General features: G+C 46.9%; 1 protein-coding gene across 2 annotated transcripts; it reads right to left on the bottom strand.

Annotated features, from left to right (window-relative positions):
* Nucleotides 1–11,550: 11,550 nt before the first annotated feature.
* Nucleotides 11,551–21,774, bottom strand: znf76 (zinc finger protein 76). 2 transcript variants are annotated; one of them, XM_036532184.1, is made up of 14 exons: nt 21,712–21,774; nt 19,516–19,636; nt 19,104–19,187; nt 18,751–18,828; nt 17,828–18,021; nt 17,077–17,163; nt 16,551–16,667; nt 16,014–16,215; nt 15,431–15,610; nt 14,696–14,893; nt 14,219–14,373; nt 13,948–14,109; nt 13,645–13,758; nt 11,551–13,086 (listed from the first exon to the last, which is right to left on the bottom strand). In XM_036532184.1, exons 2-14 carry the CDS (start codon nt 19,586–19,588, stop codon nt 12,982–12,984), a joined length of 1,749 nt encoding a protein of 582 aa, XP_036388077.1. In that variant the 5' UTR covers nt 19,589–19,636; nt 21,712–21,774; the 3' UTR covers nt 11,551–12,981. The 2 variants fall into 2 exon arrangements, with proteins under 2 accessions (XP_036388077.1, XP_036388078.1); XM_036532185.1 differs by lacking the exon at nt 21,712–21,774 and adding an exon at nt 20,937–21,660.
* Nucleotides 21,775–23,065: the final 1,291 nt, after the last annotated feature.

Below are 23,065 nucleotides of genomic sequence, written 5' to 3'. Positions count from 1 at the left end.
TCCCCGGGGACTGATATTTTCAGCCTGGCAGGAGGAGTGGGTCACTGACCTGTGGAGGTTTACGGTCCACTCACCGCAGGGCTGTGGGTAAGGGAGGCTGAGGAAATTAAACTGCAATTTTTCCTCGCTCCCTCGGAGTAACGCACCTCACTGACCAAAACAAACAGCGCATGTGATACGTTCACACTCGCCACAGCCCTGAGGATTCCACAAAGTAAGCAAGCCGACTCGCCTCAGCGGGGAGGCTTTTCGGCTGACGGCCTCCAGGTTTGCATGGACGAATGGCGATGCAACCCTGTGCAAGTTATTGAGGCACACAGGTGGAACAACAATCTCAGAGAGGCCTTCACCCTTCGACAAAAAGCGCTCCTCTGAGACCCGTCAGACGGGGCTTTGCTGAGAGGTGAAAGGTGCCCTGGCGTTCGCTCAGTGTAATGGTCACTGTGGTGGACTAATGATGCGGTTGGGGTCACGGGTTCAAAGCCCATAACAGTTGGAGACTGCTGTTGCGAACATGTGCAAGACATCTCTACCTAAATGTTTTGAACCCAGCCCTGGATGGCTCAGTGAAAGTTTGGTCAAGACACATAATTTACCACATGACTAATACAGTTTGCCAGAATAATAAATAATGTAATGGCAAAACTGTTTGCATATAATATCTTGCTTATGATACAGGGGCAACATTCTTTGATAAAACTGGATTATGAAATGTTTCAGCCAGCTCCCATTGACCTGGCGTATAGCCGTAGTCAAATTGCAAGTCTGAAAAGAGCTTTCACAGTTGGCATTGATTGTCAAACTCAGACAAAAGGTGTGTTGAGAAGGCGGCGTCAATAAAATGTCAAGAGTAAGGCTCAGTCTCTCAGGTGATTAGTTTCAACCGGTTTTTCTGCCCTGCCCCCTGGAGGCATGTTTTTGCATACCGTTTGCATTTGCATACAGACATCAAGAAGTGCTCAACATCACTGCATTCTGACATCGTCACTGCCCACTCTCCCCATGTCTCGCCATCACCTTCATTGTCTGGTGGTGACAATGTATTTGCTTTGCAACAATAAACGGTTGCAAAAAATATTTGGAAAGCTCAGTTCTATCTGAAAACCAAGTTGACAAGAGCAGGTAGAGGACAAAAAAAAAACATTAACATACTTTAACAATGATTGTATTACCATTGTATTGATATGGCTCGGCAGACTAAACTTAGCTAAAACAGCTAATAGCTGATGGCTGAAATCAAATTTACAGTGAAAAAACTATGCACATTTTGTTCAGGAGCACAAGCATGTGGATGTGTTAATCAAAGATATGTAAGCCAAGCACATGGATCTTGTTATTTTCAATTTAATAAGAAAACTTTTTACAGTATATAAATAAATTTACTGAACGCAGTAAACAGATTTTTAACTTGAGCGAACATAATGGCTGTGTTGTTTCTGTACCACTACACGTTGCCAGCCTAATCCACCACCTTTCATAAATCTCACCCAATCTAAGGTTTTAAGGAACTTTAGAGAGAAAATGGACAGCCTTTGACCCAGCCAGCTGCTGCAGGCAGTCAAACTCTGTTTATGGACCCAGCCGAATCCTGATTGGTCGCTGCTTGTATCCAGGCAGACTTCCTTTCACTTCAACGGCACAACTTTCCCAAAGTTTCCAAGCAAGACCTTCACCTCTTCTGGGTGCCATGGTACGCCATCTGAATTGAATTAAAATGCTGAATCAAAGAGCAAAAGAAATACACCCCCCCACACACACTACCCCAATTTAAAACCTCCTGTCGCCAGTATTCATTAAACCAGTGGTTAACTCCCTGCAGTTCTTGCTAACCGCATGGACATTAGCACTGAGTAGCAACCCCATCTATTCTCCAGATGACTTGTTTTCGCTATAGGCAACGAGGCCTATTTTGAATTACGAGCTTCCATTTGATAAACTGAGATTGAACATTTTAGTGACACAGACTTCAGTGTTTGAATTAAAGGATATGAGATCAAGTTTACTCCACACATGAAGTGAATGCAGTAAATATTTACAATGCAGATTGGCTATTACTTGACGCTGAGCTGAACAGTGCCTGTGTGGACAGAAGTAATTTCTTTTAGAGATAATTTAGTGTATTCATGCAAATTGCAGCATTTGGCCTACATAGATGGTTGGATCAATGTGATTCAATAAGGAGCAGATGTGATACAGAAATAGAAAGCAAACAGGACAAAAACCTCTGAGTTCAATGAAAGTGCTTGAGCTCAGGTTTTGTGGTAGAGATTGCTTGATAGGCATTATTAATAGGAATCAACAGGTTGGGGGGGGGTTCTATTCACAGTCTTGTTTCTGATATGCAAAATAAATTTCATAAAACATGCAAAGCAAACTTTCATATACATGGTAAGAACAACCACTTCTTTTTACAGGTTCATGATGAGTGGCATTTGCATGTAGGAAAATAAACACTTGTTGTCCTCAAAAAAACACACTTGTTGGCATTCAAAACATATATGTCACTACAACCTTCTTTATACTCAACAGAGCTTACAATGGCACTGTGGCACAAAACATCTTTTAATTAGTTAACAATCATTTAGAGGTGAATTTGAGTGAATCTGTCCAGGGACCCCACAGAGACTCTCTGGAATGGATCTCCTGCCTTGTGTTTGGCAAGTCAATGGGCCTCTGTTTTTCTTCTCTCTCTCCCTGCGGAGTTCCTCCCTGCCCTGGAGCAGCCTGTGTTTGTGCCTCTATTTGCGCTGCACCGCGCCTCACCCCCGCCAAACCCTAATCCCTGCCGCCCCCCAGCCCCCCCCCCCCCCCCCCCCCCCCCGCCTCCTACCCCAAGGCATAGTGGGTTTTCGGCATTGTCAGCAAACCACTGGCCTCACTCCGAGGGGCAGACACCAGTTGCTCCTACGAGCGGATCCTTTCTGTGGCCATTTGGTTAATCTCCCTCTGCCCCCGCGCTCCCCCCCCTCTTCCAAGCTAAGGCAGCAGCCTGGTGCATTCTTCCTCAATTAAAACAGAAAATGGTCACAGAGCTGAACCACAATTCCTACCCCAACGCCCCCCCCTCCCCAACACCTTCTCTTGTGTGCTGTCGACCCAGGGGATTATAGTGTCCTCCTTTAGATTGGTCTGGCGCTTGACAATGGCTTAATTTTCATGACCACTTTCAGGGGGCTGATTGTTTTGTTGGACCATTATTGTCATCTTGCATCAAATGAAGGACTTTAAGATGCGGAAGTTTATCTTTTTGTTTTGGTCATTGTGGACTGCCCCCTCCCCCGACTCTCAATACATCTGCACTTCCACTCAATCATGCCTTATTCTCTCCACCGACATTCAAACAATTATTTAAATCATTGCTCTTTTCCATACCATTCATTGTTCTCCCAGTTTCACGTCATAAATATAAACCTACTACATAGGTATTCTGTACAATGTGTTTCTCTCATGCAAAATCTCTTCTGGGTTTTTCAAAGATGTGTTTGGCTTACTGTAAGTAGTACCTTGTGAATCATAATTTGCATTAAGACTGCATCGCGACTGCCTTGGTGGCGGTGGAGCTGTAAAGACAGCCCTCCTGTTGCCTTTTCCCATGCTAGCTGGAGATGAGATCGGCCTATTGTCTCTGTGAAACCTGTGAAACTGTCCCGCTTTCTCCGCAGGAGAGAGTAACGGCCCGTCTCATGCACCCTGCTTTCCAGGCGCTGTTTGAAGTGGACGTGCGAACAGCAATATCCTCTGGCCTGTGTTTACTGTTTTATATTCGACATGCATTTCAAAAGGAACCCCCGGTTCCTCATTTTCCTCTGATAGGACCCTTCCCCTCTGGAGCAGCTCGCGGGCCAAGCTTTTGATCGGGGGCAGAGACCCTTGAAAATAAACCTGGGCATCAATCACAGGAGAGAAAGAGAGATGGCTCTCTTTGCCAAGGAGCCGTGACTATCGGCTGATGGGCAGCTCCTTTGGCTCTCCAAATGACAAATAGCGACAGCCCTCTCTCTCTATTACTCCCCAGTCTCCACAGTTCTGTGTTGACTCTTGTCTCCAGGCAGAACTGACACCCACAGCTGCATCATCATCAAGGGACGGGTGGGAGTGTTCAATAGGGAAACAAATTCATGTATGAGAGCAACATGCTGTATGTTAAATGTGAATTTCAACGTTCTTTTCCAGAGGTACATTCTCGCATTACACCACGATATTAACAACCACCAGAGACATTTCCTTCATGAACTTTTCCAGGGATGTCAAACAGCTTAAATCAAAAATGTCAAGATGTTGTTTAATTAAATTGATATGATGCATTAAGGGGGTTTCTCAGCATAGCACAATAGATTTTATTCAAAATTCAACCAGGAGGGCACAGTGTTTCAGTTTTCAGGTTCAGTCTTCACAGTGTTTTCAGGCTGTTCCCTCTTTCACAAAGCTTTACCTGTGTGACAGCCACACAGTGCGTTGTGTAAACCTAAACAAATGTGAAAGAGCTTTGAGCAAAGTTTATTTCACAGCTGACATCACACATGCTTCAACTGGACAAGCTAAACAATCTCTCTTCCTGCTGCAGTTTCACTAACCCCCAAAGACAGAGGGCTTTGGGTTACTTGCCTGGGCAAGTACCTGTAAGCTTGAATGAAAAAAAAAAAACCCCAACAGCCCTAACTTTCAGGAAAAGGCCATCGGCCGTAAAACTGGAACTCCCGAAGGTGAGGCGAGGCAGAACAAAAAACAGGGCACACGCATTGTGTGGGGTTTATCACGTTCACAGTTGTTTACCAGATCTTCGGCTTCCCTCTCCCCACCTCTCTCTCTCTCTCATTTGCTCGCTCCCTGCTTACCTCACAAAGCCTATATTGTTTCCACTCCGCTCCGCTGCTGCCGGGAATCCCAGCCCCAAAGCAGCTGCCAGGATAACAGTGCACCTCCCCTTCCACAAACACTGGTGATGGTGGTGGTGGTAGTGTTGGGGGGGGGTAGCTGGAATTCACAGGCATTAAAGCGTTGAGTTCCTCACACTCCCCCCACCAGCTCCTTCCACATAGCCCCCCCCCCCTCCCATCGCCTGCCTCACCCTCCCATAACAAACCCCCACTCTGCAGCTACACTAACCAAACACACTCCACAGCTGCTTCCCTGACAGCGGGCCCTGGCACATTAACCCCTCCCTGTCCACTTGGCTCAGGTTCCCTCTTTGAGCCTTTCATGTTTTGTTTTATACTATTTCAATGGTGGAGCAGAGCCAGGTCAGGTTGACCTAGGAACACATTCACACACGGTGGTGCAGTTGCCTGCAAACCGAACCGAGTTCATATGACACAGACTTGTAAAAAACGCTTCATATGTAGCATGTTTCTTGTGTTGGCAGCTTTGGAAAGTGCTATAGAATTGTGTTGCACAGGTAGTTGTCTCATTTCCCTTTGAATTGAAACAAGTGGAATTTAGGAATAAAAGTCATGCAAAGCCATTTAGACATTTATAATGTATAATTTCTCACAAAACTAAGAAGAACTGTGTTAGTTCATTTCCCGTCAGGGACTCAAATGTGAATTATTTTACCTAAATTTCTTCCTCCAAATTTTATACCTGGGGAGCACTGGCAAATTTCACAAGTCACCCGCTGCCACCACCCATACCCTCACTTCATGGGTGTGAACTACTGAACGTGAGTGAACCATGAGCTGGAATGCAACATTCACCATGAGCAATGGAAAGAAATACAGCCATACAACCGCATTTATGCAGCAAGGGCTATGTCAGTGGGGTGGTGTGACGTTTTTTTCTGGAAGCTTCCTGGGTGCGGTCACACAGGTAGGGTGAAGTGCCTCTGGCTGGGGCTATATGTCACTTCTGAGTGTACTGGTGAGTCGTCACCGGGACGAGGGGCCGGGGCCGGGACAGGACGAACTGGCTGAGAGCCAGGGGTTGGAGGGCGCGCCGGGGCAAGGGTTTGCGCTTTGCATACAGGCCGCTCATAGTAAACGCAATTCATGCTTGCCACACCCTCGACATAGTGCAGTCAGATAAGAGACTTATGAGGAGAAGATTATGAACGAGCCTTTTGCATAGATCAAATACAGGGCAAACAACAGGCAAATCAGGGTTAGGGACAAGATGATGGCCGGGGGAGGGGGGGGGGGGACTCAAACACCACAGACTCTTTAGGGGGTGGAACACTGCTTTTCGTGGCCTGCCCCGGACAGCGGTTTTTTTCCTCAAACCAATTTTCCATTGGCTTTGTTGGTCTGTATAATTACCAAGGTCCGTGTGACGTCCATCCAGATAGCAAAGTACAGTGTAGGCAGAATACTTCCATAAATAAAGTCAGCTGGAGTCAATAATTAGATCGACTGAGGAGTCCGGAGCTGCAGTCATAATAATGTAAACCACTGAACAAGAATGCGTTCAGGGGGCTCTGAACTCTCTGACCCTGAGCCTGGATTAGGTGCAGTCTAGCAGGGATTCCAGCGCCGTTGAACCAATAACACTCTAACAACTGGGAGGAAGAAAAAGACATGGGTTCAAGATAATTATGGGTGAAATCGGGCGATTAAGGGCTTAGACAGTATGGAACTTTGCGGGTGCCGCATCCCCCATGAAGACCAGCAAAGGCCCCACTATGGTACAAGGAGGTTGTTCGGTTTCCCAGATTTACGGTTCAGCAGAGTTACAAATTACAGGGAGTGTCATTTTCTTTCCTCATTTGGCTACACTTTTCGTGTTCATCTCTACGACTAGTGAATTCTGGCCGTGCGGGTATCAAAAAGCAAGAAAAAAAAACAATTAATGGGAATTTGTTATTCAAAGCTGACAGAGCACAACACAGGAGAACCTAACCACCCTCTCTTGCCATGTAAGGGACTGTGCCAAGAGATCAGTATCTAGCCCTCATTGTGTGGATCGGTTTGGCTGTACTTGCTTAGAATACAAGAACAAACAGGTTATGGCCTGGACACCTCCTGCCCCTTAAAGTGACTGTAAATACCTGAGATGGAACGCCAGTACTTATGAATCACTGAAGGCACATCTGATTGGCCTGATGTCTGGGCTTCCACTGTTTACTCCAAGAACGTGGTTATGACTAGAGCCACCCACCCTAGCACACAGGCAGGGAAAATAAGCTTTTCAAGTGGTTTGGCCAGGGGGTAGTCTGCAGCAAGGTTAAGGGGCATGGGGGTTGTTTTTAAGATACACTGGAGGAATGGGCCTTAGCAGACCTGAGGGGCATATAATTAAACACAAGAACAATCACAGGGGCCAACACCGCCAAGGGGGAGGAAAGACTGGTGGCTCTCCAAACTTCTCTGTACTTCCTCACTCCAGGAACTGCTGGGGATGATGATGTCACAGCTCCTCAACCAATGGGAATTTGTTGTCAGGGTAAAACCGAGTCATGTGACCAGAAAAGGCAGAGTGGGTCGTGTATCTCCAAGCTCCTGTTTGGTGGCTGACTTTACACCATTTTTGATGATTATTTTGCCAGATGTAAAACCTTCCCCAGGAGAGGACAGCGTTTCCCACAGGATCCTAAATTAATTAGTCCGTCCAAAAGAACGTTGATGCACAAGATAACAGACACATTGGTGTTTCCCACCGTGTACACTATAATTCTATCTCTTGAAATTCATTATGGATTGTGAGTGTTTATATTGGGAAGACTCCTACCCCAGGATGGTATATGTTTTCAATACTGTGATGAAAGCATAAACCTCAGTGCGTAGTACCTCAGCGTGCAGCGTTTTCATTTAGAGAGGTGGACTCAGGCCCTGAGAGTCATGTGATACAACTCTCGCACTCTCTCCCTCCAGGGGTGCACCGCCTTCGATTGAAAATGTCGGTGCAAACAGGCCCATCCTGCAACAGTGTGACACGTATTAGAACACAGTTGTTCCACTCCCAATACCAGTGAGAACCTAACCACCCTCTCTTGCCATGTAAGGGACTGTGCCAAGAGATCAGTATCTAGCCCTCATTGTGTGACACGTATTAGAACACAGTTGTTCCACTCCCAATACCAGTGAGAACCTAACCACCCTCTCTTGCCATGTAAGGGACTGTGCCAAGAGATCAGTATCTAGCCCTCATTGTGTGACACGTATTAGAACACAGTTGTTCCACTCCCAATACCAGTCTGAAAAAACAGTTGTCCTGCTGTAATGCCATGACAAATGCGCTACACCCCAAACTCCCCTTTCCGCTCAGTGCACAACGGCAGCGGTTTACTCTGGCCTGTCATACACATTTTAAAAAACGCACATACTCAAAAAAAAAAATCAGTGTTAAATTACTTCACCATGACCATTATATAGGGCGTCTTACCTGAAAGTTATGATGCAACAGGCATTAAAAAATGCTTAAGAAGAAATAAGTCAATGTCCTCAATGTCCAAAATGACTGAAATGGCTGTCTGGAACTCACAGAGGGGAAGGTGAGGAGAAGCAGGTGTGAGGTCCTCATGTGAAACATGAAAGGATCTGCACAGTGGCAGTTCAGAATGGATTGGAGAGGAGGAAATGATCGGGTGTGGATTCCCTGCATTTGGTATTACTTTACAGACTACGGGTGTAACAAGTAGCAAGCAGGAAAAGGAAATGGTTTCCTCATCATTTGTAGAACCCTGCCCTCTTGTGGTGAACAAGACAAACTGCTGAAGACATGCCCACCGGCTTGACTATATTGAGCCACGTTGTGGTACGCCATGGAAAAATCAGCAAATTCATTTTCTAAGCAATTATTTTAATAATAGATTAACACTACACTGAAAGCATTGTTGCCACCTGGACAACAGTGTTTGATTTTCCTCTGGGGCACTCCTGGTGTACCCTTGCCTAAGTAAATATCCAGCTGTATAAAAGGTTAACTGTAACCGGTTAAAGGTTAACTGTATAATGTAAAAATTGTAACCTATGTAAGTGGCTTTGGATAAGAGCATCTGCTAAATAACAATAATGTAATGTATTGTAAGTAACAGATTATGTCAGTAGGCAGGATATTGCATTAAAATGTCTTGAGTCTTTTCCTACTTGATACTTGAAGGAAAAATATCAAAACTTCCCATCCCTACAAAAACTGTTTTTGAGGGGTCTGCGGTTAACGGTTCATTTCCATAAAGCTGTAGTCATTTGTTTTCACCTGTTGCTACGAGTTTCGCTGGTTTCAGGCACAGCTCTGAGTCAATGGACATGTATATTTCAGTTTCCCAATATGCTTGGACTAAGGACTGAACAAGTCTAGGCATGTACCCAAACTGTGAGGCTGATGAAGAAAACACTGGTCAAGACTTGGAGGTTGAGAACTTTCTTTTCTTTTGAGTAATCATGACAAAACAGTAAATTTCCTGTGACCAAAGAAAAAAATCCCACAGGGGTTAGCATCTTTCTTTTTCTTGTACTACAGATAAATTTTCTGGGATTTTTTTAATTTTCACCAGCCACTGCTGCTGGAATGGGCGCACTCTATGCTTAACATTCAATGGTGCAAACAAGATGTGTGGGTTTCCAATTCTGTCCATCAAATCGCCTCCCCTTGACTGGAGTGCACACATCCTGACATTACAGACAGGGGACTAGTGTGACACAGCTGAGAGCCTCCCAACCTTTAAGAGATAACATTAATGATGGGCGTGACCTTTCCCAGTCAGCACTGCACATTTACCCAACTGCCCATTACGGCATGTTTGGACATACTTTGGTGAGGGCGGTAATGTCTGGAAGACATTCTAAGGTTTGGGTGTGTTGCTTACGGCTCAGGTGATGAGCTGCTGCTCATTACGAGCCCTCTACTTGAGGTGTGGGTTAGGCAGAGCCTCGAGGGGGGAGGCTCCACGGGTCCCTTTCATTCGATGCCCGGATGACACCTGGAGCACCTGGCGACTTCCAGCAAGGGTTTCAATTATACAGCCATTGTTTCGGAGGTCGGACGGAAACCAGCAGGCTCCTGTGGCCTCTAAGGGCTGGGGCCTGCCTGTCAAACCTGTGTCATCACTCGCTAAGCCTGGGGCGACAGCCCCACAGCGTGTAAACACAGTTCAAACAGCAACACCTGGTGGCTTTGGACAGTCATTACAGCTCACCTCTTAAGCTGACTAATAAACAGATGGCCTTTTGGCCCACCCCAACCCCAAAAACTACACTCCACCAGTTCTTCTTGATGGTCTAAAATGGTCAAACTTTCAAAGTGATGTATAAAAGATCACATGCGATGTTAATATCCCTTGTGTTTTCAAAGGGAAAAGCAATCATGCTGAAAAACACTTGTACAATAACCATGCCTATGCAGTAGAACACTGAAAACTGGTGGCTAAATGTCTTATTTTTTTTTAGATCTCTGAGCCTACACATTGGCATCACACTTGGATGAGACATAAGAGCTTCTGAGCCAGACAGCTTTTTCTGAGACTAGAATCTCATAGAACCATCTCCAAGTGAGTCCAAACTTGACATGCTAAGAATATACAAACCTCTGTGAAGAGCTATGTTGTACTTTGTAAAGGTGATTGGACAGTCAAAAGGGTCAATTCTAGCCCCTGTGTGGGTACATCAGTTTATACATGAGCATGCTAAGGGGATAGCTACACAGATTAAGATATTTATCTTGTACGAGGCCTTCAGTGTATGGAGAAACCGTTCCAACATGCAACATAATTAAACAAAAACAAAAACACAAAATTAAAAAAAAATTAAGATCAAGATTCAAGCAGTGTTTTGAGTAATACAAATCCTGGGCTTTATGTACAATTCTGGGACCAAATGTAGATAGACATCCAGGACCTACATTTGACGTCAGTACAATTACATACGCAACAGTGTGGTACTGTTCAGGCTCTGATGTGCTAGTTTTACGTCTGAATGCTGAATGCATTGCAATGAAATATTCCATAGGCGCACCACCGCATAATGCCCTAGTGTTGTAAACAATGTTTAAAGTATCAAACTCAGCATATGACTCGGGCAAACTGATTATTTCCCTCTCTGTGTCTGCACACGCGCAGACTGTGGTGTTCCTTCAGTCAATCAAAACTGAAATCAAATTATCCCACATCATTAAAAATCTGGGCTAAATGGATATTTGATCTTTCTATGCCACATCATGACTGGGGTTGACAGTTATTATTATCCACTATAATCCACCAACTACTTGTCTTGAGAAAACAATCAAACCATACTGACACGAAATACCAAACTATAGAAATGCGTCAAATGAAAGACTGTGAGAAAAATGATTTGTGATCGTCCATTTTTAATACCGTGCATAGCTTCAACCGATGCTGTCAGATGAACTACTGACAATAATGTTGGTGATAAAATACCAATGAGATGAGATGGTCCAAAACCACGGTCTAACACTGGACCGTGGCAAGGTTTTTTTGTACGCCTTACGCACGTCAGACGAAGCCTTTGCAACCAGCTGCAGTCAAAGTGACTTCTGTGTAGGTATCGCAACAGTGGAGGTTGGGAGAACCTACAGGTCATTTCTTTAATCCATCTCCCTGGCCAAAGACCAACACAGACCGATACAAAAACAAAACCAAGTTTATTGATCACTGAAGGGCAAGAACAATCACAGGGACTTTGTAAGAGACACCGTTTCCCCACAAAAGGGAACGTCAGTGATAGACCTTGTTTATTGATATGTCGACAGATTTACTTTGGATGCTAATCGAAATCAAAACGGTAACACGGTGCAGACCCTCCAGGCTGTTCTGTCTTAAAATTCTAAGCAGCGGGAGATTTGCACTTCTGTCTTGTGTGGGCAACTTCCACATCCATTGGTTCAAACCTGCCCTGACCCTGGTCCTCAAGCGGCTGGACCAGGACCATGAATCTGTGACCTGAACACCAAGGCCATAGGCTCGAGCCTCTGTGTTTGACAGGTGCGTTATTAAGCGGTGTACTTTGACACTTCTCAGCGAGCAAGTATTTTGTAAGCCTGTAGCTGGTTGGGCTCATGCAGCCTAACAGCGATTTAGTACAGCTGTTCTGTGCTACTGTAAGCCTCGGCCAAAACTGTGGGTTTCAAAAGTGGGTCTGTATTCAACTACTGACCTTGTGGTCACAGGGTCTGCAAGCCATTCTATTCTATAACTGGACCCATCCCCTAATGGGATATACAGCATTGTTTTTGGTTGAGTTAGACATTCTCGCTGCACAGAACTTTGGGCCTTGCACTCCAGAGCAGCTCTGGGTCTTACTCAATCTGAGATCTCAATTTCTTGATTTCATGTCAAAGGCAACTATTGAGGCAGAACCACTAAAGACCTCAAAGCACTGGAACTGTATACACTAGGTTAAATAAGACTTCAAACTGGCTGGACCATGAGTTTTCTGGACCAGAGGTGCGCAACCCTGAACATACCAGTAATTCACTCTTCTTCACCGTCACCCTCCTCTCTAAGTGATATGCTAAAGGCTGAGATTAACATTTTCCTGTGTGACTCTGGAACTTGCTTCCCTCAGAGACAAAAGGCATTCTCCTCATTTGCTACACATTCGTCAGTAGTTTCTTGAGTATGGAGGTGCTAGCCGCCAGCCTTCAGTGAAAATCAAGGCTCCCTTCACTTTGCGTTCCACTCATCCTATGTTGTGGAAACTAACGCACACGCGCGCACACGCACACACGCACGCACACACACACACGCACACACTTTAAAAAACATGGTGTTCTGGAATTAAAACAAAACAGATCTGTAGTCTGTTCTCTGACTATAAAGTTGCAGAACTATGCAAATTGTGCAACACAAAACGAGTTCCGCTTGCTCTGAGGACTAACGATGAGGCCTGGCTTTCCGGTCCATGGCGATGCTCTCTAAGGCTCCTCGGTCCTCCGAGTGCCCGTCTGGGTCGGGCCCTGTTGGGCGGAGTTAAAGCAGGCCAGGGGCGGTGGGGAGGGGAGCTTGGCAGGCAGGTTCTGTCCAGGGGGAGGGCGCCTGGCTGATTTGGCTGTCTGCGCCGTTCTAGGGGGTGGGAAGTGTGCCGCGTGGGGGGTCCCTCAGCACCCTGCCTCGGAGACGACCCCGTCCTGGGACAGGCCGCCCTGCTGGATGGCAGCCGTGGCCATGCTGATTGCCTCCTCCAGGGTCTGCTGCTCCTCCAGCTGTGACACGCACAGACGTGCGGACAAATGCGCAGAGGCATGCAGACAAATGCAGACAGACACACAACATAATGCAGACGTGTGAGCAAATACGCAGAGACAAGCAGATGCACAGACACATGCAAGCGTATACAGACATATACAGGTGCGTATACAGGGAGGCAACAAGCACACACACATGCAGACAACACACACAAACACAGACATGGGAACATACAGGCAGAAAAGCCAGGATGTAAGACAGGAGAGCAGACACACATATATGCACACACAGATACAGACACGATCAATCATGCAAGCCCACACACAGACACAGACAGGCAGACCACCATGAAACCACACAAAAGCAGTCACATACACATAACAAGACAAAGAAATTACAGCACAGGTTAAGGATACAGAGGAAAACAAAGCTACATCTGCTGCTCTATAACACCTACAAATTTAACAGATGTTCTTCATTTACAGGGTGGACGATCAGAGGCACCAGAGAAACTCAAAATCTCACTGACCACCACACCTAACAACAGGGTAATGCCTGTCGGCCCGCACACTGACCTGGACAGCGATCTGAGTCCCGTTGGCAGTGGCCAACAGAGCCACCTGCTGGTAATGCGGGGTGGACATGTCCGAGGCTCCGGCCATAAGGCTGTCTGACGACACTATGGCAACCTGGGATGAGGGAACAGAGTGTGGAGCCCGCCAGGCCCACGCACCAGTCATCAGTCAAAATGACTGCGTTTCCGCATCACGGCCATCAGAGAATACAGAACACGCGCACAGTAATGGGAACCCGTCTCGACACTGTATTTGCTCTGGCAAACTCTCTCCAGCAGATGGGACAGCGACTCGGGGACCTACCGGCTGCAGCTCCTTGCCGTCCCCTGTCACCATGGTTACAGTGTGCTCCCCCGCGCCGTCGATGTCCCCCTGGTGGGCGGGGACGGTGATGGTGGTGCCGTCCTGCGTCACCATGGTGATGGCCGTGCCGAGCACCTGCAGCTCCTCGTGGGACAGGGCGACCTGTGGAGAACGTTCGGGTCGTGTGGGACACTGTGGCTCGCTTGCCACCCTCGCCCTGGCCCCCCCCCCCCCACTCTCTCACTCTCGCTCTCCCATTCCCTCTACTCACCTGCTGCGGCCTGTCTTGTGTGATCAGGGCCACCTGGGAGCCAATGGTGTCCTCTGTTACCATGGTGATCTGGGTGCCCTCTTCCTTGGCCTCCTCTCCATCCAGGAAAGCCACCCTGGGCTGCTTCATAGGCGCCTCCAGAGACTCCAACTCTGCTGTAAGAGGTACATGATGGGACATGGACTTTAGACCTCAAACCGCTGATGAGCACCAGGACCACCATTAAAGCACCTATAAATTTCAGCTGCGCTGTTGTAAGGGCCTGCAGAATGTACTTAATTCCCTGCAATTCCCTTTGCAATTTTACAATTCCCCTATAATTACCATTGTAATTTTGCAATTCCCTGTAATTACCTTTGCAACGTCATAATCGCCTGTGATTCCCTGTGCAATTTCGTGACTCCCTGTAACTGTCTGTGCGGTTTTGTAACCCCTGTGTAAAGCCCCCACCGTGCCCCCCCCCCCCGGTGCGCTCACCCTCCTCGGTGGCCTCGAAGTCCCCGTGCGTGGTGCGCTTGTGCATGGCCAGAGTGGAGGTCTGCCGGTAGGTCTTGCCGCAGTGGTTGCAGGTGTAGGGCTTGCAGTGTGTGTGGACCACATGGTGCTTATACAAGCTGGAGTACTCAGTGAAGCGCTTCCCACAGCCTGGCACCGTGCACACGTATGGCTTCTCTCCTGGGAGGGAGGGATGGAGGGAGAGGAAGGAGAAGCAGACAGGCTGTGAGAGAGGCAGGAAAGGAGAGAGAGCAGGAGAACTGCTTTTGATGTGCTCAGCATTGCTCCACCATAATGGCGACTGTAGAGGTGGCTCTCAAACAATGGACTGCTGAATGGAACCAGAGCTGATTCAAGCTCCCTCCCAATCAATGACTCCAACTGGAAAAAAGACCAGAAACCTGTGAGATCTCCAGTGGATACCAATGGTGTAGAGAGGGATTGCGGCACGGGGGTCCAGTCCAAACAGTTTTACAGCTACACAAATGGTTTGAACAGAGATACAACTAAACACAGGAATTTGTGTTACCAGAACTTAAATGCGTTACCTCTTAATAAATAAATACCATTGCAAATACACCATGGCAGTCTAGAGAAAGATTACTGTGCTTTGGACTATCATGCTATATAGGTAATGTTATTTACGAAGGCTATGAGGTACATCACACTAACACACCACTCAGTCACACGTGTGTGTGCGTGCTGCTGCGGTCGCACCTGTGTGGATCCTCATGTGGTTCTTGTAGTTGGTGGCGCTGGCGAAGCCGCGGCCGCAGCCCTGCTCCGGGCACATGTAGGGCCGCTCGCCCGTGTGGGTGCGGATGTGCACCTTCCGGATGTTGGAGGTGGTGAAGGAGCGGCCGCAGCCCTCGAACGGGCACTTGAAGGGCTTCTCACCTGGGAGGGAGAGAGGGGGAGGCCAGGGGCGGTTAGCAGTCCGACCATGACCGGTTCTCATAACCACAGTTCCAATGCCTCTCTAAACAGTACAATGATAAAGCACCTACAATGATGAGTTTCCCACATAAACGTAGGCTAATAATAACTCTCCATTATACTTATATGCTCAGGAGACTGATATTAGAGTTTAGCCTGCCTGCTGCTGCATGGACTTAGGAGGTTACACAATGGCATGGGTCAGGTGTTGTGGGAATTCTGGGATGTAGAAGATTGTGTCACTACCGTGTCATTGCATTATCATTTTCTAATTAAATGAGCAATGGTTTAGATGGACTAAAAGCCGGAGGCCAGGGTGTGTGGGGTTTTGCAGTGGTTTGTGGCAGACGCCGTGTCACCGTACCCGTGTGCGTGCGCACGTGCTTCTGCAGGTCCCCCGATGTCTTGAAGGCCTTGTAGCACATGTCCTCGGGGCACTTGTAGGGCTTCTCGCCCGTGTGCGTGCGCAGGTGGCTCTTCAGCCCGTAGCCCGTGGCGAAGGCCTTCCCGCACGAGGGCACGTCGCACCGGTACGGCCGGTCGCCAGTGTGGGCGCGCTCGTGCACCTGGGGGGGTCAGCGGGACAGCGTCACCAAAATGTCACAGTGTCAGGTTGCTGCCTCAACATAAAGGCCACAGGCACGATCACCTGATGTTCGTTCTGCCTTTGAGCATTCGTAATAAGCAGAGTGTAACAATAGTACAGTGCGAAACGGTACTGAGATAACAGGGATGGACCTCACTGCGCCAGTGGAAACAAAACTGGTTATTGTTCTTCTCATCTTTTGTGCTGTTCTGATTGGCTGCTGGGTCACATTCTGCGGGTACGCTTGAGGTGACGTGGAATGGTGTAGAGGACGGTGTGTGCGTGTGTGTGTGTGCGCGTGCGTGGCAGGAGCACCTTGAGGTGATGGGCGGTGGTGTACAGACGGCCACAGCCCTCGTAGTCACAGCGGAAGCTCTTCTCCACCCCCTGCTGTGCCTTGCCGCTGCCCCACGACTTCTCCTCGAACATCACCTGAGGAGCGGCACATACCGAGAGCCCCGGTCACACACTGCCCTGCTCACGTCTTTTAAACACAGCCAAATGGCTTGCTAAAATGTCCTCCTGAGAGAAATACAGTTACAGCCAGGCCACTGCTGAGGCCTCCCTACAAGCTCCTTCACACATCTTCCAACCCCTCCACACCTTAAACCATCCCACCAATGGCACCTCCAGTATAATACCCACCCACACCAGGTATGTCCCACCCCCACAGCCAATACAAGATCAGCTCAGCATACCCCACCCACAGCCTAACCACATAATGCTACAAAAAGCTGAAAACTGAGTTAAAGTCAGTTTGTAAGGGTAACCCATCCATCACTGTGCTGTACCCCGTGAACCCCCTCCCCCTTTTTGGCCATCCCTCCCATTGCCCCCGTACCTGCACGGTGGCGTGCTGCACCCCATGGTCCTGGAGCCCATTTGTGCCACTTATGCCCTCCTCCACCTCAGCCTCTGACTCAGTCATCTGTACACAGGAGGGACAGAGAGAGGGGGAGAGAGGGAGGGAGGGAGACAGAGAGGGGGAAAGGAAAGAGACAGGACAGAGAGAGAGAGGGACGGAAAGAGAGAGCGGGAGGGAAAGGGTTGTGTTTCATTGTTTATTGTTCATATTGTTGCTTTGGCAACACAGCACTTGTTTGTCCTGCTAATAAAGCACCTTCGAATTTGAATTTGACAGATAACGAGACAGAGAAGGAGAAAGGAACACGGCCCTGAGTCCACTAGCACACAGAACCTGCTTCTTATGAAAAGTCTGAAGCAGTCTGAAGCGTGACTGCAGTGACTGCTCTGTCAACTCTGTGACCAACACTGGTGACGGGAAAGACTCTTCATGTAGAATAGGGAATGTCAGGATGCTTCAAACTGTCACACGGGTAACAACAGCAAAATGCAAAGGAGCACACCGGAGCGAACAGAAAAAGCTACTATCATTGAAGTGCACAGCTTCTACACCCCAGCACTGATCACTTGGAAGAGCTCATGACAACATTCACAGTGCAAAGCAACAAAGCGCAAAAACACAGGGTCTGCCCATTTTTCTCTGTGCTGCAACTGAGAAAGAGGAATGAGAAGATGATTAGGAGAACAAGAAATATTGGAGCAGGAAGCCTGGCATCTCCAACTCATACCTTGGCAGCGTACTGCTCCAGAGTGGAAATGGTGTCATTTTCAACAGGATCCTCAGTGGCGAGCTCCTCCAGAGCGCCCCCTGCATGCACAGTGAGGATGGTGCCGCCTGCATGCAGCCCTGAGGGGTGGTGAATGTAGGCCGTACTGCCGTCCTCCAGCTGCACTGCCTCCACCGCGTTCGGGTCATAGCCATCTGTGAGGTCAGGCAGGTCAAAGGTCACAGCTAATCCAGAATGCCTGGGTGCCATACGTCCCCTCTAGGTACCTGGGTCCTGTCTGTGTTCCTAGTGAAGTCCTGCCCAACTGGGTCCTGTTTGCTTTGCCAATGTCATTCATGATTTTCTTGGATTTGTATATCTAATGTCTACATATGTTTTTGTTATTCATGTTATATTTCCAGCCTATGTTTTGATTATTTTTATATTTTTATTTATTTCTCCTAAGAAACTACACAAATATGCAAGTAGACTGTGCAGGCTTGATTGTTCCACAAAACTGACTGTATTCAGACATTTTATGAGGCACAAATACACAGTAATGGGCATGATATATTCTTACAATTTTGGAAAAGCCCTCAATGACAGGTACAGTATATGCTGAAAATCTTGAAACATCTAGCATATGGAAAGACACTGTACAGCAGCAATTAAAATCAAATCTACAGCAAATTCACCTGCGTTTTAGACAAATTTGAGACTAACTTTGTTCATGGGATTGGACCAACCATCAAAAAATGAGGAGACATCCAGGACTTTCACACAAGCAATTTCATATTTGTCTATTTCCCACTGTGTAGTTGTATCCTTTATAAACAACTTACACTGAGGTAAGTGAGTTGTGATGCTCAGGTCAATGGGAACCCAGTGGGAAGCCAGTCCAGGCTGACCCTGACTTACTGAAAGGCCAGCGCGAGCAGCAGTACCTTTAGGAGTGTGGTGAATGTAGGCCGTCGTCCCGTCCTCCAGCTGAACTGCCTGGCCATCCTCGAAGGGCAGGGCCTCTGTAAAGGGACAGGGGCATCAGCACTGGGGCTAGACCAACAGACAACGCGGTCTGGATGTTGAAGGACGCGCGGCAATGGAGTGCTAAGGAAAGCCCATGGGAAAGGGGTTCCCCATGAATGAGCATACCTACCCCTGGACTCACTGCTTGCGATGTCATACAATGAGTCATAAGATAAGCATCTAATGTGACAGCCGTGACAGGGAGAAGGATGGCGGAGGACAGGAAAGGAAAGGTACGAGCACCCTGTGCTTGCAAGTGGCGGCCTCTGACCTTTCTGCTGGACCGTGACCTGCTGGATGTACGCAGTGGTCCCATCTTCCAGCTGGACAGTGTCCCCTTCCACCAGGCTCCCATCTGCAAGGTCATTCAAAGGTCATATCTCCCTCCCATCCCCAAGTGCACAAGTTCACGCTGCACATCCCTTTTTGCAAATTTAAAAAAAAAAAACAACTGTTTATAACCATCTGTAAAGCGGCCTGCCGACCTAACGATGAAACCAAAAATTAAATCAGGCTATATTCCACTGCTTTGCTTTTAGGGAGACTTAAAACCGTGAGCACTGTATTAAATGACAATTCTGACAGAGTAATATTGTCTTAAAAAAAGGACAGAGAAACAGCAACGCGCTTCAAACCTGGGAAAATGTGCCGAACAGCGTGTGTGTACGTGTAGGCGTGTGTACCTTTGATGGCCTGCTGGATGTAGGCGGTGGAGCCGTCGCTCAGAGCCACGGCCTGAAGACCCAGGCCCTCCATCCTTCAGCCGAGGCCCCGATCTCTCCTTCGTGCGGAGCCTGTCAGTCACTGCAAAGGAACCACTGTGATCAAGCTCAGAGCGAGGATGCCGCCACAGCTAAAAATAGCCTCCCGGCAGAATATGCTGCTGTTCACTTGTTATTAAGGGCAATGATGGCAAACATTTTTGTTTCAACCTCTATGGGGGTAGGGCATCAGCGACTGCCGTATCGCAAGGACTGTGGCTTGAGCTACAATTTGGACTAGCATTCTGGAACAGAGGCAGCAATTCAATCTTACCACAGATAAGCTACTTAAAAAGGCCCCCAGCGCTGACCTCAGAAGGATGATCAGCCGTGTATTATACAGTTAGTATTTTTAGGATATTTAATTAGACCTTGAAATCACTTAATGTTTCTGGAAAAGGCCTACTTTGTAGTCAACAAAAAGCCTACTTTGAAATTAACCCTAAAGATTTAGTTGGGCATTTAAATAAAGACGTGCGTCTATATATAAATACTTAGTGTGTCCAAGTGAAGCCTCTCCTTACAGTTTCTGTTCTCACAGGACAGCCCACGCTTCGTTTCCATATGTATAACATTTTATCGTACACATTAGCATTTTATTCAAATATCTCACATATTAAAATGCATCATGTTACTGTGTAAGAGAACGAATTTGAATATATTCATATCCATGCTTAGTGTGCAGTGTGCTTTCTGTGAGGAGTTCTTTAATCTTAGGCCTCCTCAGTATGCTTTAAAAATACCCATATCAGCTGAATGGCCAGCCACCAGCTTTATAATAACTCTCTTGAATCACGTTGAAGCTGTGCAAAATGGAACATTTGGAAACCGCTCTAGATCTTAAGAATGAAATCTCCCCAGCATGTCATGTTCTATACTAACACACACACTCTACCACTCATAATGTTAACTGATAAGCAGATCAGTTGTAATGCCTATAACAATCTCAGATGACAAAATTAGGCCCACATGTTGTAATTTGTTTAAGCAGCCTTATTAGTCCACAGCAGTTATTTTCAGAGACAAGGAATAGTGGTCTGTTAGGCACCAGTATCCAGAGTCTACAGTATCATCTGTGAGTGCTCCATAGCTACCCTGCATGATCACATTTGGGAGGTTATTAGACGCATCTGGAAATAAGGGCATAATATGAGTATGTATTTCACTGTGTGACATTAGCTATAATGACGCAGTTTGTGGCAAGGGACTGGGAACGGTCAGAGTCTTTCTACCAAACACTGAAGTTTACACTTTTCTAGCTGGCTACAAAACATGGTTAGCTAAGCAACACTGTCCAGAAATAAAAAGCAGCAATGTGGCAGTGATGTCCATAATATGTCTACCATTTCCCTTTGTTCCGTGCTGATGATGTTGGCAAACTATCAGGTTGATAGTTGATCCCGATGCGACGTCGTTTTGAGCACATCGCTAGCGACAGTTGTCCAGCAAGCTAGCTTGGTGTGGTAAGTCAAGGATCCCTGCCCTTCAACACATTTTGGAAATATTTTAAAAACTTTATTAAAACCTAAGCTATGTAACTAGCTAACAAAGGTAACTCCAGCTGCGTCAATATACGCGCACTTCCACCCATTCCTTTCGGTAAGCAAACTTAGCTCGGTCTAGCTAGCTATGTTGTACTCTTATAAGATGTTGATTAGCTAGCTAGCTAGCTAGCTAAGCAGATGTACCGTTTAGTCAGTACTGTCCTGAAGCTCGATACTCTGGTTAACTTTTCATCGCATGAACCATTTCTCTTCTGGTTGATTCACAAATATACCATCTACAAATATGATGACTCGCTAAACACAGAGGTAGGCAGCCAACTACAGAGCTGTATTGTGGGGGGAAAGGCGACACACTTGCTAACTGGCTAGCAAACAGGCCTCGGTCGCCACATTGTATTAGTTTATGCACGATTCTGCCATTTGGCAGCACAAGCCGTTCGCTCCCTCACTTCTTCCCGGCCCCGGGTGGTCTGCCTGTCACGTTCATCGAATTAAAAACGGCAATACCCAAATATTCGCCTGCAAGACATAACACTGTAGTCTACGCTCCCCCATTTTCCTATCCCATCTCTCCCTCGGTTCGAGAAACTGCAGCGCAAACTGGGATACTCACCTCCAGCAGCCCGCCATGCACTAGGCAGGAAAAAAGCCCGGGAACCTGAATAGCCAGTTAGCCACCCCACAGCAAAGTAAACACGCACATGTGCTGGAGCTGCCCTCAACGCAGGTGGTGCCCTTCTGCCGAAAGATAAAAATGACGACTGCAGTCTGTGCAAACTGCGTGCTTGTGTTGTTGCTCTTGCCAGTAAAGACAAAGTCAAGAAACGCAGAGTGCAAGTTCGACCGGCTATTAGCCAAGTAGCAGCTGTTATTTAAGTGCGCAACGGTTAACTAGCTAGCCTGGCGAGGCAGTACAATAAGTTGATAGAAAACAGGATAATTGCGTTTTTGATATGCAGCATGGCTGACCAGTTGTTTAAAAATATAAATCATAAGAGAACACAACTCTGCTAACCCATTAAAATAATGCATTCATCTTATGGCATTATTAAGCGGTCGTCAGTGAGCATTTCTTTATATAAAAACCAAACAACCTCTTATTTCAGACTTTGAGGCCAGAAAACAGATGGTCATATCTGTGTCTTTCAGGCACCATGAAGATTATTTAACATATTGTAAGTGAGTCTTTATGTGTGGTTGGCTTTTTGTATTGATCATTTTGGCTTTAACAACCAACATGATTTTTTCCCCCAATCTTTTGAATTTTTAGTGCAAGGTTAGCATACATGGTTGCTGGGTGTTAACATTTCAGCAGTTTGAAATAGACTATTGTGAACTGCTCGGCTCTGAAATTTTCATTAAGAGGTAGATCACAGTCCGATCCTCTTGGACCCTTTGTGTCATGTATTTCAGCATTATGAAGTGCTAGGGAAGCCATGCTAGCATGTCTGCATTCTGGACATATTCAGGAGCGTTTAGGCTGTGGCCTCCCTGCTGCCTCTGAGTGTGCTGCATTTAACTGAAGGACAAAGGACATGTAGTGAAGTCTGTGGTTGCCTTGTCAGAGAAGTGTCCTGGGATATGCTGTTACCGACAACCTTGTAAAGCTTTGATGCTTTTGGGACTTTGGGACCATACTAACCTTGACATCCCCTTCACTTTCCACTCTCATAAAGATGAGGGGCAATGTTGCCTCCCTCTGAGGTTGCTCTTACAGTATTACAGTAATAGCTACGTCACTGCCCATGGGCCTTCTGAATGGGCCCTTCAGGAAGGGTGACTGCAAAGATTATCAAATACAGTCTCAATAATACTGCTGTTCCATGTAAATGAAATACTCTTTCATTTTGATAACTATCAATGAACATACACCGTATGCAGCACTGTAAAATATAGCCTAACATTACACATTTAAATGGTGCGATGGGTAGATAGCTGGGCCTCATGTTACAAAATGTATGATATTT

This window comes from Megalops cyprinoides, chromosome 6 (genome assembly GCF_013368585.1).
Source record: "Megalops cyprinoides isolate fMegCyp1 chromosome 6, fMegCyp1.pri, whole genome shotgun sequence".
NCBI lineage: Eukaryota > Metazoa > Chordata > Actinopteri > Elopiformes > Megalopidae > Megalops > Megalops cyprinoides.
This window is presented reverse-complemented; position numbering and strand designations above follow the sequence as displayed.

Coding starts and splice junctions, on each gene's coding strand:
- znf76 (XM_036532184.1), bottom strand. CDS start 19,588: ATGGAGGGCCTGGGTCTTCAGGCCGTGGCTCTGAGCGACGGCTCCACC. Junction 19,188..19,515: donor CATCCAGCAGGCCATCAAAG/GTACACACGCCT, acceptor ATGACCTTGCAG/ATGGGAGCCTGGTGGAAGGG. Junction 14,110..14,218: donor CACAAGACAGGCCGCAGCAG/GTGAGTAGAGGG, acceptor CGTTCTCCACAG/GTCGCCCTGTCCCACGAGGA.